Source organism: Lampetra fluviatilis, chromosome 28 (assembly GCF_964198595.1).
Source record: "Lampetra fluviatilis chromosome 28, kcLamFluv1.1, whole genome shotgun sequence".
In the NCBI taxonomy this organism is placed as follows: Eukaryota; Metazoa; Chordata; class Hyperoartia; order Petromyzontiformes; family Petromyzontidae; genus Lampetra; species Lampetra fluviatilis.
Window position 1 is genome coordinate 10,140,980 of NC_136302.1, and position 14,377 is coordinate 10,155,356.

The following is a 14,377-nucleotide window of genomic DNA, read 5'->3' on the forward strand; positions in this document are numbered from 1 at the left end:
CGGGGCAAACTGGGGGACGGGGGGGGGTCCCCCTTTGTCTCGCACACCCGTGGCCTTACAGCGTGGGGGGGGGGGGGGCTTTTGTGCAGCACTGTGCTGTATATTGCAAAGGGCTGTAGAAGAGGTTTATGGCTGTGGTCGAAATGTGTAACTTTGCGTGCGTGCGCGCGTGCATAAAACCTGGCTTATTTACATCACACAGACGTCACCAGCTTTGTACTTGAGGGGAAAAAACGTCTCTAAGAAGTTAACAGAAAACCACTTTGTGAAAGATCGGGCATTTTTATTAACATCCTTCTTTACAACAAAAAAAGTTCATTTTAAAATTCCAAACACACTGGCAGGCAGAAATTTTAATTGCCTGGAGATTTATTTTTTATTTTTACAAAATAGTGCATAGGCCAAAACAAACATTTGAATTGAATCTTAAAGAGAGAAGATGAACCTTTCGTTTTTTTTACATTTTGATGATGGCAATGCATAAAAGCCACGTACCGTTTGAGTACAGCACTTACTAAGCACGAATCAAAACTCGCGCACGACCGCTCCGTTTAAAAGACTTTAACCCAACAACAAACAAGCCTTGTACATTAACAACTTGACGGCCACTTCCTTAAGTAGAACGAGACTGCTGCAGTGACGAACCCCCGTAGTGATGTCACTGTACCATTCCTACCACGGTGACGTCGCCGCCGCTGCTGCTACGCGGCTCATAACATCACCAAGCTCGGTGTCTCGGTATTCGCGGTTGTGCTGCAGAGCGCCCCAATGAGACTTCGGGTCGCACTGCACGCATTGTTGCTTGTTCAACACCACGTCCGACGTTATGCGTCGCGCGCTTGCAGATGCGCTTCTGTGGCCGTCTGGAACGCTCTTCCTTCCGATATTAGGAAGCCATTGGGAGCGATGCACTTTTAAACCATCTACAGTGAAAACTCATTTATTTTAGAACGGCTTTTTGCGTGTTAGTTTGTAGTCTTTCCGCCGCGCCTCCGATTAGCGCGGTTGGCTACGTACGGTGCGAAAGAAGTTTAAAAGTGCTGGGGAGCTTGCTTCAGAAACCCAAATGAGCCGCTCGCATTCGATTTGGTCTGGAGAGGTCGGCGCTGAATTCGGATTGCAAACAAGCTTCCAGCTCGTGGAGGCAATCGTCTGAAAAGGCATCTATTAGAGCTTTAAGTATTTTTTTTCACGGAGCTCCAAACTCGTGTCCGATTTAAGAAAGGGGGGGGGGGCACGTAGCCGAGACTGCAGCAGAGCTGAAGGTTCTTTGGACTGTGGTTTTTACAAACGCGCGTCCCCTAAATTCTTCATTTAAAAAAAATATTTAGACGTGGAGGTAAACGTTGAGTTCCCGGTGTTTATCCCCCAATGGAAAAACTTTGGTCGGGGGAACTGATTCCGGATCATCATCATCCTTGTGTGGGGGTGGGGGGGGGGTCAATAAAATGGGCACAACTTTACGGACATGAACAGCGCTCGCCCCATGGGAGGAAGACCGGTCCCTGGCACAGGAACGAGGAACTTCCAACCTTTGGCCAGGGTTCGTCAATGGCGAGAGAGGGAGCCCGCTTGCGCCATGGCCCTTGAACCGGAGCGGTGCGTGTCGACGCGAGATCGCTGGCTTTCCGCTAATAGGTCGGTAGATATTGCCCTGCTCGTTTCGAATCGAGATGCGTAAACGTCGCCGTTTTTTTCTTCCTTCCAATATGGAATTGCTTCTTTATTAACGGCCACGACCGGGGCATCGTGCACGATTGCGATTTAACGCGCAGGCTTTGCAGAACGTGCCCCTTGAAATTACGATTCGAACGGAGGTAGGGCAGGTAACGCCTGACAGAGAGGCACAGTGATCGGCCGAATCTTGAAACTCGTAGCACAAACAAAACCACACTTTCCCCGACCTACCATGCCAGCCCAAACGCGTTGCCCATTTTAACGCTACTAGCACCTTAACGCCTCAACTGAAGGCCGCCAGACTCGTCAACAAAAGCTTGAACGGCACGAGGTCAAACTGAATTGTAAAGTTGAGAAAACACATCCACGCTACTCTTAAGCTAAAATGCCACTGGCGTCACCACAGCGCTTGTGCCAGGCTAGGTGCGCTTTGAGGCCGCGCGACTTAAACATTTAAGAAAACGCTCCCGACGCACAATACCCCAGGTCCCTTCAACAAGCTCTAGCCTAGGAAATGTAAGGCCGCTACTAACACTGAACACGGTTGTGGCTGTACGGTTTATAGGAACGTGGCTTATTTGGCACCTTGTCAATAATAATTTATTTTTTTAAATGTAGACGACGAGATGCTTTTGGGCGAGGTGGCGGTGTTGTTTAAAAGGCATTTTGTGAATGCGCTCAATTCGAGGCCTAGGTGCGTTTTTATTTAATTTTTGCGTGGTATTTAAAACAACGCCAGATTTACAGCGCGCCACACTAAACAACGCAAGCCGTTGCAAAGGGACCGTGGGATTCCAAAAATAAAAAAAGCATTGCAACCTTCGTACTAAATCTAATTATCCCTGCTAGTGGGGGGGGGGGGGGCGGGTGGCCGATGTTCCATGAATTTCCCTGTACGGCCTTGAACGACTGGGCTTGGCTGTACCCAACCGTTGGTCACCCCGCGAGAGACGCCAGCCCGAGTTTGGGGGGAAGGGGGGCCTCAGGGGTCGATGAAGGAGATGGCGATGTAGCGCGTGCCGGCCGTGGTTGGCAGGCCCTCGTGGTAGTGCGTGAGGCGGCCCGGGTGCAGCAGCGTCCAGCCCTTGATGGGCGACGTCACTGAGCAGTTGTACCGAATGAAGCGGCTTCCACCACCCTGCGCACGACGGGAAAAAAACGGCCACAAGCAGAGGGGCGGGGACACACAGGCACTTCAAGACGCGCGCGTGGGCAGACTCGTACAGACGCGTGAACAGGGATAGATATGGACACACGGGAGACGGATGCGTGCACGAACGTGCACGTACGCACACAAGCACGTACGCATACACCAACGGGGACGCATGGGCACACGTAGCACTGAGAGGCACGCAGCTGCAGCCAAACGAGGAGCTTTCACCACCCTGCAAGACACGGTCGGCTACGTACGATGCGAAAGACGTTCTACATACATCCTACGACACCGACTGCAGTTGGGAGAATGGGTCCTAATGACTCCACGAGTGACGGTCTCGTCGTACCTGGAAGTCGATGCCGGCGTGGTTGAGCGCCACGTTGATGGTGAACGTGGACGAGTCGTGGTGCGGCCTCAGCGACGGTTGCTCGTCCGGGCGGTAACGGACGATGAAGTTCATCACCGCGTACGCCTGCCGGGACGGGGGAAGACCGCACGCACTCGCTGACGTGCGTGTGTGCGTGCACATGCAGCATCGTGGCGATCGTGTCGTGCGATGAATGTTACTCTGCGGGCGGCCAAGTGCTGCACTCTTGAGGGGAGCTCGGAGGTAGTTTTGTGAACGCTGCTTCTGTGGGCCGTTTCTTTAACGCGGAGGGGTTCACGTTCGATTTGTGCCGTGGAGGCAACTGAGTGATCGTGACGAAATTTGGGAAAATGACAGCTTGGAAAGAAGAATTCAATAATAATCGTGACTTTATAGCAAGGTTTTCGCTGCAAATGTAATTAATAGTTGAGTTTTTTTCACGGGTTAGGCCACGTGACAATCTTGCCAAATGTGCATCTTAATTCAATTAAGTTAAAATTAATGTGCGCGCTGAACCATACATAAATAAATTGGCACGTTAAACGCTCGCACGTGCGACCAATTAAATTTGTGTCAGGTGGGGGAGGGAGGTTCTTAAGACCTGAAATGTGGCCACATCATGAAGAGGCTTTGTCCACAAATCAATTATAAACAATGCTAAAGTAGTAATAATCACTATTCGAATTTACTAAACTATTTAAACCAATCATTTGTTTTACATTACCAGATAAGGCCCACTGAGCTATAGAGGTATTTTTCAGAAGCGACCAGGCCACAAATGATAGTTTAAAAAAGTGGCTTATCACATGCAAATGGATAGCAGCAGCCAAATATTCTAAACGCGTGTTTATAAATGTGAAGGGAAAAACCGGAGGACCTGGAGAAAAATCCACGTGACCACGGGCAGAGAGAGAGAGACACGCACAAACTCCAAATATACAGCGGGGGTCGGGGTCGGGATCGAACCCACGACCTCCTGCATACCGGGCGAGGTAGTTAACACCTCTCCACCGTGGCGCCCTAACATGCAAGAGGGATGAGAGGGGGGTGGGGGGGGGGAGCCCACCTTGGGGTAGTAGCCGGCGAAGAGCTTGGTGGTGACGGGCGCGATGTAGTCGCGCAGGAACTTGAGCCACTCGCGCTCGAAGTTCACCTGGGTCATGTGGATGTCGATGGTGGGCACGTTCTCGTAGCCGCCCGAGATGCGTTCGTCCTGCCCGCACACAATCGTTCGCAGCCTTTATCTAGACTGCAGGAGGAGGAATCCGATGAGCTATGAAGCTCTTTGTTACATAGACGCCCGGCACGGTACGAGCGTGTCGGCAAGTTTACAACAACAAACGACAGGAGTGCAAAATAGAGGAAATGCTAAATATAAATTAATTCATGATACAAGTCCCGATTCGTCAAGCTTGGGTGCAAGGCAGCAAAAACAACAAAACAGTCTCAGACCCCACCAAGATAACGGCACACAGTAGTGGTCCCTCAATAAAATGGCACACTAACAGTGAACTATCGATACAAGTTACAAAAGTGATAAAACATTATCACAACGTAGGTTTCGCAGCCAAAACAACGGCCCCGTGTGACTTCTGTCAAGACAAAAATTGCGGCATAAACCCACAACGCGGCCTAGCCATAACGCACAAGAACGAGCGCCGATCATTTTAACGGCGCAAAAATATCTCTGGAGCCCGCTTCCTCATCCTTGATCGCCGGTGGCTGCAGCTCCCCTCCAGGACCCCGAATCGTCGTCATCTCCTTTTACTTCACCAGGAGAAGCCACGAACCCACTGGGACACGAGGGGGGGGGGGGGGTGGCCCTCCCCCCTCGTTCTTGTCTGTCGGGGGCCCTGCGCGTCACCGGCGAGGCGCGTCACCGGCGAGGCGCGACGCGCGCACGGACCTTGTTGGACCCTCCGGACCACTGGCCGTAGTGCTCCATCTCCTCCACCAGGTGGTCGCACATGACGTCCGAGAAGATCGGGAACCAGAAGACGTCGGGGCACGGCTGGGGGGGGGGGGGGGTGGGGGGGGGGCACGAGACGAAGCGGGGAGGTAAACGCTTGCGTACCGACGCGCCACACTTAGTAGAGCATAGAGCAGGTGGTTCTCAGCCGGGGGGCACGCAGACCCCTGGGGGAGGGGGGGGGGGGCGTGGCAATGTCCCAGGGGGGGGTACGTGTGAGGTGCTTAAGAAATGTGTGAAATGTTATCGTACGCGAGTCAATGGTGAATAATCGCGTGTGGTGAATCTGCCAAGATTTAAAATAACTAGGATAAAATGTAAATCCATACAGTAACCTGGAACGATGTGAACGACTTCTCGCTCAACTCGCCGATCATAAACAATGTGGTGACGCGGGGTAACCAGCGAGCACGAAACAAATGACGTCCCGCGTGGCGGAGCGTCCCTTGAAATTGCTGTCATCCGCTCGCAGGTAGTCGGCCGCTAGTTAGATACCTCACGAAATGGGCAATCGGTCAAACTATCCCCGTTCATTATTCGTGCATTTATGTCACAAACCATGTTGGGTCAGGCGAGGGGTGGAGGGGTGTACTTGGTTGAAACAAAATTCAACGAGGGATAAAGGGGGGGTATGTACAGTAGTAGCCAAAAAATGTTGAACCACTGTGGTATCGTCGACCTCTGGCTGCTGGCCACGTGCCCCTTGACGGTCTACGGACGAGTGGCGAAATGATGAAGCCCTGGAAGCAACTGCGCAAACCTGTCGACCCCTGATCAGTGCCGACCTCGTCATGGACAAATTCACACCTTATTGGTCAACCCGTGCACCTTATAAATCTCAACGTTCATCCTACAAAGTCCCAGCACAAGGGAGAAACACAAAACAAAGGCAAAAATAGATTTTTTTTGCCCGGCTGTACGCCGATATGGACCTGAACTTAATTTCCCTGTTCAAGTTTACGGGGTAAACCGTACGGGTGGAGGAGACCATCATTGAGTGGAGATCTAATGGCTCGGCTAATCGCGGTTTTGCGGTTCACGATTGGACACGAATGATGGTGGCGTTTTGGTTTTTATTTTAGTTCCCCCCCCCCCGCCGCCGACCCACCCCAAATCACGTTGCGATTGTGCTATCGGCATCACGCCGCAAGGCGGCGAGAGGGAGAAATTTTAACGTCAAAGACCTCTCACAGCCAGAAGTGCCGCCACCCTGTGGCAGAGAAAGGTCCCCGGTAGTTGACGTCACATCGCAAGAATTTAAAATCCCTTTAAATAGACCTCCTTTGCACACCAGGGGAATGCCCCTTTTCAATGCCCCGCAAATAGAGTTTGTGACACGTTAATCCAAGAACAATATTGAGGTCTCTGCTCTGGCACTATCAAGTCGCTACAGTTGAGAAGACCGTTCGATAGGGACCATTGTGATGATCCCCCCCCGGCCACCTCTCGTTTGTTCATACAGACCCCTGCCGTGACCCCTACTTGACCCCTCCGTGATGACCCCCGCCCGCCCCCACCTGTTTCATGATGGAGTCGTCAGTGAAGATGTTGGTCCAGTTGGGATGGATGTACTTCTCTTGCCAGTCCTGGCGGGGGGGGGGGGGGGGGGTTAAATCGATTAGTTTAGTCGCAGAAGTTTTGCGACGTGAGGCTGTCACGACCAAGGCGCTGCGGGTTCGCAGTGGGGCGGGCGACGTTACTCCACATTAGCCGGCCCTGTGGATGCAATGCAGGAAAACGGGATCACGCAGGCAGGCGTACGACACGGCATGGTTCGTCCCCCACGCATCAGCGCAGCTGTGTTGTTCGTTCCACCAGTGGCGTGGCTGTGAATTTTACAGGCGGTGCAACTGCACTGTGGGCTCGTGGGGGCTACGTTAGAGGACCCTACATCTACCTACACACACACCACATCTACACGCAACAAGTCCACCATCTACACGTACACCACGACCCGCCACGTCCACACGTATTCCAGGACTCACTTCATCTACACACACACACACCACATCCACACACACACACACACAGTCTAAATACGTTAAGCAGGTAATGATCCAATCTCCTCCACCTCTCGCGCACCATTCTGAGCGATGGTCCCGACGTCGAAGCGTCCATTCGATAATGGACCGGGGTCTCGCGGTGCGTGGAGACTCTACAGTGCCTCCTCCAAAGCCAATTGCACAGTTTGAACGGGCTTGATAACACTGGTCACACTTTTTGTGGCATAAGGTATTCCAACGGTTTTAATGTAATTTTGGGGTGCTGATTCCAAATCTGGCATCAGTTTTTGTCTATCACATCCGGTTATTGAGATATCAAATATTGCATTTTCAATAAACTGCAGAAGAAAAATATTAAATAAATGTGGATATCTACATAAAATGATATTATAAAACACACTATCCTAAAAATGCAGCACCATATTTTAACACTAAAGCAGTCACTGACTCGCAACAACTTGCAATCATAAGTGACAGTTAATTTCAGATAAAATCAATGAAAATGGGGTATGCCAGTAGCATAAAAATGATGTGATAGAGCAAATCTGAGATCAGATTTGGAATCAGCACCCTGAAATTAGTCTAAAACAGCTGCAAAAGTCCAGGCCAGAATTTTGTTGTTGTTGACCAGTGTAATCGATTATTAGTCACATGACGTGCGTATTGCGCGCGAGTGTACGCGCCGACTCTTTTGAAGTGCCTCGTGCCACCGCTGTCGGCAGGGCCTCCACGAGAGGGAGCTCGAGTAGGGTGTCGTGTTTGTGAACGCCACGGTCGGTCCGCCACTCACCACTTGGTTCTCAAAGATCTGCCACAGGTCGTTGTGCAGGTGGGTGGTGTTGTAATTCTCCGTTGAGATGAGACGTCCGAATTCGTGGTGGTTCGTCAGGTACATGAAGACTCCCTTGGTGGGTGGGTGGGTGGGTCGAGAGGAAGTGGGGAGCGCGCGGTGGGTTAGTGCGTTGCATGACGAGCCTCACAGCAATTTTTTACCAGTCTGGGGGCCTCCTGTAGGTCAACTCGGCCTTAAATGATTACCTACTGTGGTGTGAAAACATGAGCATGGAGAGTGATGCTGGCCACCCATCCTCTCGTGCGCTGCGCCAGCCTTGGTAGGGGTGCTTGCTAACAGAACTTGCCCCAGCAGGGGGGGGGGGGGGGGGGAAATCTTTTGTGTCGCAGATAATTACGAATGCACAAATTACGAATGCACAAAAGTGTTTGAAAAAGCTACGGTGAAGGTGCCACCACCGCCGCCGCGCATCGGAGCCTCCTTCAGCTCCGGTTGGCTACGTGCAGTGCGAAAGAAGTTCAGCATCCATACAGCTCCGGACAATCCCCTGCCCACTCCCCATAAAAAATTTGTATGGCCCTGGGTACGCGAGCTGGGGAAAGGAATATCTGTCAACCCCTTATCAGTGCCTACCTTGTCACAGACCAATTCAGACCTCAACGTTCATCCTACAAAGTCCCATCACAAGGGAATAGCACAAACAGATTTGTTTTTCTGTTGCCCGTATTGAAACGGCTGTAAACTGGTATGGACCTGAAAACTCAACTTCCCTGGACAAGAATACAGGCTATTGGCAGCTAATGGAAGGTGCGGCGATGGTGATGGTGGCGAGGGGGGGGTACCAGGTCGCGTGCGCGGCGGCAGAAGACCATGTCCGGGTCGGTGTTGTCGCGCACGAACACGTCCGGCTTCCTCATCTCTCCGCGCAGCAGCGCGCCCTGCACCAGGTAAGCGCTCGCCAGGTAGGGCACGTTCCACACTCCCCTGCGAGACACGCGCAGCGTGGCCCGTCACGCCACACCGGATTCGATCCGCATTCGATCGTTCGGACTTTCAAACTCGACACCGTCCAGAAACGCGGTTCGGTAAACATCTCGCAGCAATCGTTCACCCCAGGGCCCATGGCAAGGGCTGCGGCTTTGCAAATTCAGCAGCACAGAGTCGCATCGAACAAAGACGGTCACCGCATCGCCGCGCTTTCAGGTGCGCTCCTGCGGCCGTCTGGAACGCTCTTCCTTTCGATATTAGGAAGGCACTGGAGCTGTGCACTTTTAAATCGTCCAGATTGAAAACGAACTTCTTTAGAACAGTTTTTTGCGTTTAGTTTGTCCTTCCCCCGCACCTCCGATGAGCATGGTTGGCTAAGTACGACGCAAAAAGGTTCTACAAACACATACTTCCCTCTGCTTTAATATTCAGGATTCGGACCGTACCGTTATTAAATACTCTTAGGTGTTTTCGGTAAAGTCACGTAAAAGAAAAATTAATAAAAGTAAAAGAGAAAAATAATTCGACGTTTCGGAGGCAACACAAGCTTCCGTCTTCAGGTGGAACCGTCACAGCACGATTGCTGTATCAAGTAAAGAGTTTTTTTTTTTACTTGATATAGAAATCGTGCTGTGACGGTTCCACCTGAAGACGGAAGCTTGTGTTGCCTCCGAAATGTCGTGATTTTTTATTTTACTTTTATTTATTTTAATTTTATTTTTTACCTACGTGACTTTACCGAAAAAACCTAAGAGTATGAATCCTTGCAGTCACGAAAGCTTCAAATCCCGTTACTGAATGTTTATAACCGACGCTGCGCTTATTATTGAATGTTGTTCAGGCTCCGTCTGGGCTCGTTGCGTGCGCGTACGTGCGTTTCCGCTGCACGATGTCCACGTAGTCCTCGGAGCGCGCGTAGAAGCCGTCGGGACTCAGGGCTCCCCAGAAGTTGGACCACAGTTTACCGGCTCGGGTCAACAGTGGGGACACGATTTTCCTGGAATGGGAAAAAAAACACCACCCACCGATATTCCCATAGGTGTTTTTACCCTTTCTGTTCAAACACCAAATGGAAACCTTTCACAAGGACTCAAGTACTCCATTAACCAGGCACGGTACTTGTGGTGAACATGCAAACAAACATTGCTCTCTTCTTGGTTCTTTCGGTAAAGTCACGTAGAAGGGAAAGAAAAAAATTAAAAAAAATGAAACATAATAAAATACAATGTTTTATTTTTATTAGTTTATTGTTTCCCTTCTACGTGACTTTACCGAAAGAACCAAGAAGATGAATCCCTGCAGTCACGAAAGCTTTAAATAGAAATGTAAACATTGATCTGATGATGCATTGTTTTATACTGCTTGGCCTACACCAGAGACCGCTTTCTTTAGGGCCTAGCCTTGCGAGTGTCAGACCAGAGAATGCCACAAGGCGACCAGTACAAAGACGATGCAAGTATCAGGGAACAAAAAGGGAGCTTTTGCCAGTATCAAGTCATCCTAGTTTATACTTTATGTATGCATCTTGCACTTCTTTAGCATCGTACTTAGCCAACCATGCGAAATTGAGGTTTTCCAATGCAGTTGAGCAGATGGTCTCAGCCCTGTCAGCAATGACTGCACAAAAAAATGGCCCATTGCATTAACATTTACTTCTGCGCTTAATTTGCCTAAAATGCCAGCTCTGAGCATTGCAATACGGGTTTGGCCATCATGCAGTGAACATTACCCTGGTATCGCAAAGCAGGGTGGGAAAGTGCTGTCCCCTCTACCGCGTCAACCACGGCTAGCTTGAAATAATCTCAGAGGTAGCTCTGTGGTGCCCGCTTCTTGGGACCGCGCGCTAACCTGAAGGGGTTGCCCTGCTTCGCGAGATGATAATGCGACGGTCACGACAACCGATTAAGGCAATGATCACGTGACAAGTGCAATGATGAAGCAATGACAATGATGCAAGCCGACCGGTTCTGCTGCAGGAGGAGTCTGAGGGTGGCCCGGTTGGTGAGCACCACGTCCGCATCCAGGCTGAAGTAGAAGTCGCACGTGGGGTCGTCCCGACATGATGACCTGCAGCCCACACCATCACCAGTACCAGCAGCAGCAGCGAGCATGAGCGAGCGTTGCCACCTCCCAGGGTGCAAACCCACCGCGCCGATCACGCGGAGGAGATAAAGTTCTTGCAACACGAGGGCGGGATGGCCACCGTCGTCGTGTGGAGCGGTGCGCGATCACGTGACCCACATGCCGAGGTTCCGCGCCTCCCCGGGAGTGAGCCCCTCCTCGGGCCCGATCACCTTGGCCCCGGCGAAGACGCCGCTATGGCGCGCCCAGAACGCCGCTAGCGCCGGCTCGTGCACCACCTCCTGCGTGGCACAAACACGCACGCACAAGCGTCAACACACACGCGTCAACACACACACACCCAAGCATAGGTGACACATTGCACACGCACCGGCATACACACAGCAGGCGCACCCTCGCGCGCAGGTCAGGCCCGCAGTTGGGTGTACTGGTGTGTACACTGGCTGCCTGCGTACCCATGTGCACACATCGCATGTAGTCGGCCATACCTGCACGCATGGCACGCACGTAAGACTACCCGCGTGTACGCATGCCGGCGGGCACACAGGTACATGGGACTACCTGTCTGTACAGGTGACGCGCCCCGCACCGCTGCAGGCACCTGTGTGCACAGGTTGCAAGTGCGTGGTGTACCTGCACACAAGAATGGGTCTCTTTTGGCATTCATACCCGCTGGTGTGCACCTGTTGCATGCCTACCTGGGGAACTGGCTAAATTACACATTCCATGTATCAAATAAACATTGATAAAAGATGTGCGTTTCTAATTCCATTATTGTGTAATGACAGTTGAGCCTGCATGCGGTGTGAAGTGGACTAGTGGCCACGGGAGGTGATGACAGGGGAGTCAGTTGTGAGTGGGAAGGGACTGGTGGCTACGGGAATGATGGAGAAGGGAGCGGGGTCAGGTGATGCGAACGTCCAGAGTCAGCAACAAGGAGGGCCTGGCCTCCCTATATAAGGGGGAGATGCGTGGGAGACTCGGGGCTGTTGCAGTGGGGGGGTCTCCACCTGATGTCAAGTGAACGTGTCTTCAATAAAGTGCCATCTCAAGAGACGTGTCGTGTCATTACAATTGTTTCAAGTTGCTTCATGGGCTCCATTTAAGTCGGTGGTAGGTAACTTTCCTTGGGTGGCCAGGGCAGACATCCCCCCTTGCCCCACTGCAGCGAGTCCCCTGGGGAATCCAACTCGGGGCCACTGCACGAAGCACGACTTACACCGCCTCTGCCCTCCTTATGTAGCGCCACCAGAATCCGATTCCCAATCACGGCCAACATGGTGAGACGACAATCTGAACAGGTCCCGGGACTCCCCTAGGTCGACTGGGCCCCTAATAAGTACCTGGCACAGATGTGCCGTCGACATGGCCAACGGTGAAACTAAGGCAGCCACGTGTGGTATGTATGTTAAACTTCTTGTGCACAGTACGTAGCCAACCAGGCAAATACGGAGGTGGTGCTGGCTTATCCACAACTGTATTTGCAGTGCCGTCCTTAATAGGTGCTGCTCGCGATCAGCACTTGCCCCCAACAGGCTGTTAAGGGTATACAGGGGGAGTGAGGGGGGGGGGGGGTCCGTGTGCACGCAACGGTGATGCTGGTCGAGTGAGCGAGCGCGAGCGCGGGCACGTACGCGGTTGTGGATGAAGAGGGTGATGCGCTTCCCCGGGTAATCCATGGCGGCGAGACGCTCCAGGAACTCGGGCAGGAATGGCGTCGGCTGCTCTATGAAGACGCCGACGATCACGCGCGGGAAATCCTCCTCGGCCTGAGGTCAAAGCGGAGGAAGGGGGGGGGGGCGCCCGCGAGGTCTGGGTTCAAGGCAGAGGTCGCAAACGGGTTTTGATTCCTTACCCGTACCCGGCCGCACCAGGGTTGCAAATGGGTACCCGTTCCCTAACCGTACCCTACCCGAAATGAGTGACAAACAGTTACTCACCAGTGACTCACGGCCTACCCGTACCCGGCCACACCAGGGTCGCAAACGGGTACCCGTACCTGGCCAGGTACGGGTAGCCGGGTATCGGGTAGGGTACGGGTATCGGGTACCCGGTTGCGACCTCTGGTACAAGGGTCAGGGGAGCAAAGCAAGCGCAGCCCCCCACAAATCGTTGCACTCCCCATCACCTCGCTCCCTCCTTGCGACGCGCCGCGGTTTGGGCCGAACTGATCCAGCGTGGCCCCCCCCCCCTGCCCCCCCCAGGGTCCGGTCAAGACTCGCGTGGCATGACCAGGCATCGAGTAATCTAGTTAGTCCATGGCGCAGAGCAGACTGTCAGTGGTATCACTTTACCTCCCATTAGCACGGTTGGCTACGTACGGCGAGAAAGAATGCCAACATTCGTACGTAACGTTACGACATAAGCGGCACATTTGCCCGTCTGTCGGCCACGGGGAAACGGAGGTGGAAAGACCTCGCGCTTTGGGGGGCAGCTGGTGGCATGATGAGGGGGTGGGGGGTTAAGGAGGGTTGACTCCGTAGGTTGCTACCAACCACCGTTAAACGTCTCCACTGAATTAACATTCCATAATTCAAGTTTTTCTTGCCCCGATTTTTATATTTGCTTCGTTGCCACACTTGTGTGTTTTTTGCGACTCGTCATTTCGGTGACTCTGGTCGCGCTGGGTAAGAACTCTGGGTCTCAGAGAGAGCTTGCAAGTAGTCGATGGCTGGCTCTGGTATTGCGAAGGATGGGGCGCTGTCCTGCCCCTTGCCAGGCAGATGAGTGACTGCCCCCAGCTGGGACGTAGCGGCCCCCAGTGGATTTGCTGGGGTCCCCCCCCCCCCCTAAGCAGAAATTATTTAAGAGCACCCCTCCCACTGCCGCCCCCCCGCCTTCCAATGTATAAACTCCATGTGAGATAACGGCAGAAGAGAAATAGACGAGGGAGATGCAGCGAGTTGAGAGAAACTCGGGGAAAGAAAGGTCGAGGCATAATGCAGCGGCGTAGTAACCACATCAGCTTGGGGGGGGGGGGGGGGGAGGTGACAATCGGTGAGGTGGGGGCCCAAATATTTGATTTTGTCTCCCGGCTCCTACTTGACGAATCCACATCGTTACAAAAGTGTTTTGTTGTTTTTACACTTGTTGTTGAAAACAAATCTCATGGTGGTTGTCAACGGAGGCCCCAACTCGAAGCTGTGGCCCCCGGCGGGGGGGGGGGGGGGACAAGGCACCCCCTGGGCCCCCAGGCGAGTTCCACTACCAGTGCAATGGGATGAAAGAAGAGGTAACACAGGATGAGAGGTGTGGTGAATCTGCAGAGATGCAAACGCAACAATACAGATGCAGCGAGATGGCGAGAGATGCAGACAACTGACAGAGGGCAAGGGAGATTAAT

General features: G+C 52.6%; 1 protein-coding gene across 1 annotated transcript in view; it reads right to left on the reverse strand.

The window, feature by feature from the left end:
- Positions 1 to 273: 273 nt before the first annotated feature.
- LOC144942761 (procollagen-lysine,2-oxoglutarate 5-dioxygenase 2-like) overlaps positions 274 to 14,377 on the reverse strand; it is a 60,721-nt gene continuing 46,617 nt past the window's right edge. The window contains exons 9-19 of the mRNA XM_078869656.1: positions 12,669 to 12,803; positions 11,194 to 11,315; positions 10,915 to 11,019; positions 9,824 to 9,949; positions 8,808 to 8,949; positions 7,963 to 8,076; positions 6,687 to 6,755; positions 5,107 to 5,211; positions 4,267 to 4,413; positions 3,180 to 3,305; positions 274 to 2,815 (exon numbers count right to left, since the gene is read on the reverse strand). Coding sequence (XP_078725782.1) covers positions 2,660 to 2,815; positions 3,180 to 3,305; positions 4,267 to 4,413; positions 5,107 to 5,211; positions 6,687 to 6,755; positions 7,963 to 8,076; positions 8,808 to 8,949; positions 9,824 to 9,949; positions 10,915 to 11,019; positions 11,194 to 11,315; positions 12,669 to 12,803 — 1,347 coding nt within the window. The 3' untranslated portion in view covers positions 274 to 2,659. The remainder of the gene's footprint in view (positions 2,816 to 3,179; positions 3,306 to 4,266; positions 4,414 to 5,106; positions 5,212 to 6,686; positions 6,756 to 7,962; positions 8,077 to 8,807; positions 8,950 to 9,823; positions 9,950 to 10,914; positions 11,020 to 11,193; positions 11,316 to 12,668; positions 12,804 to 14,377) is intronic.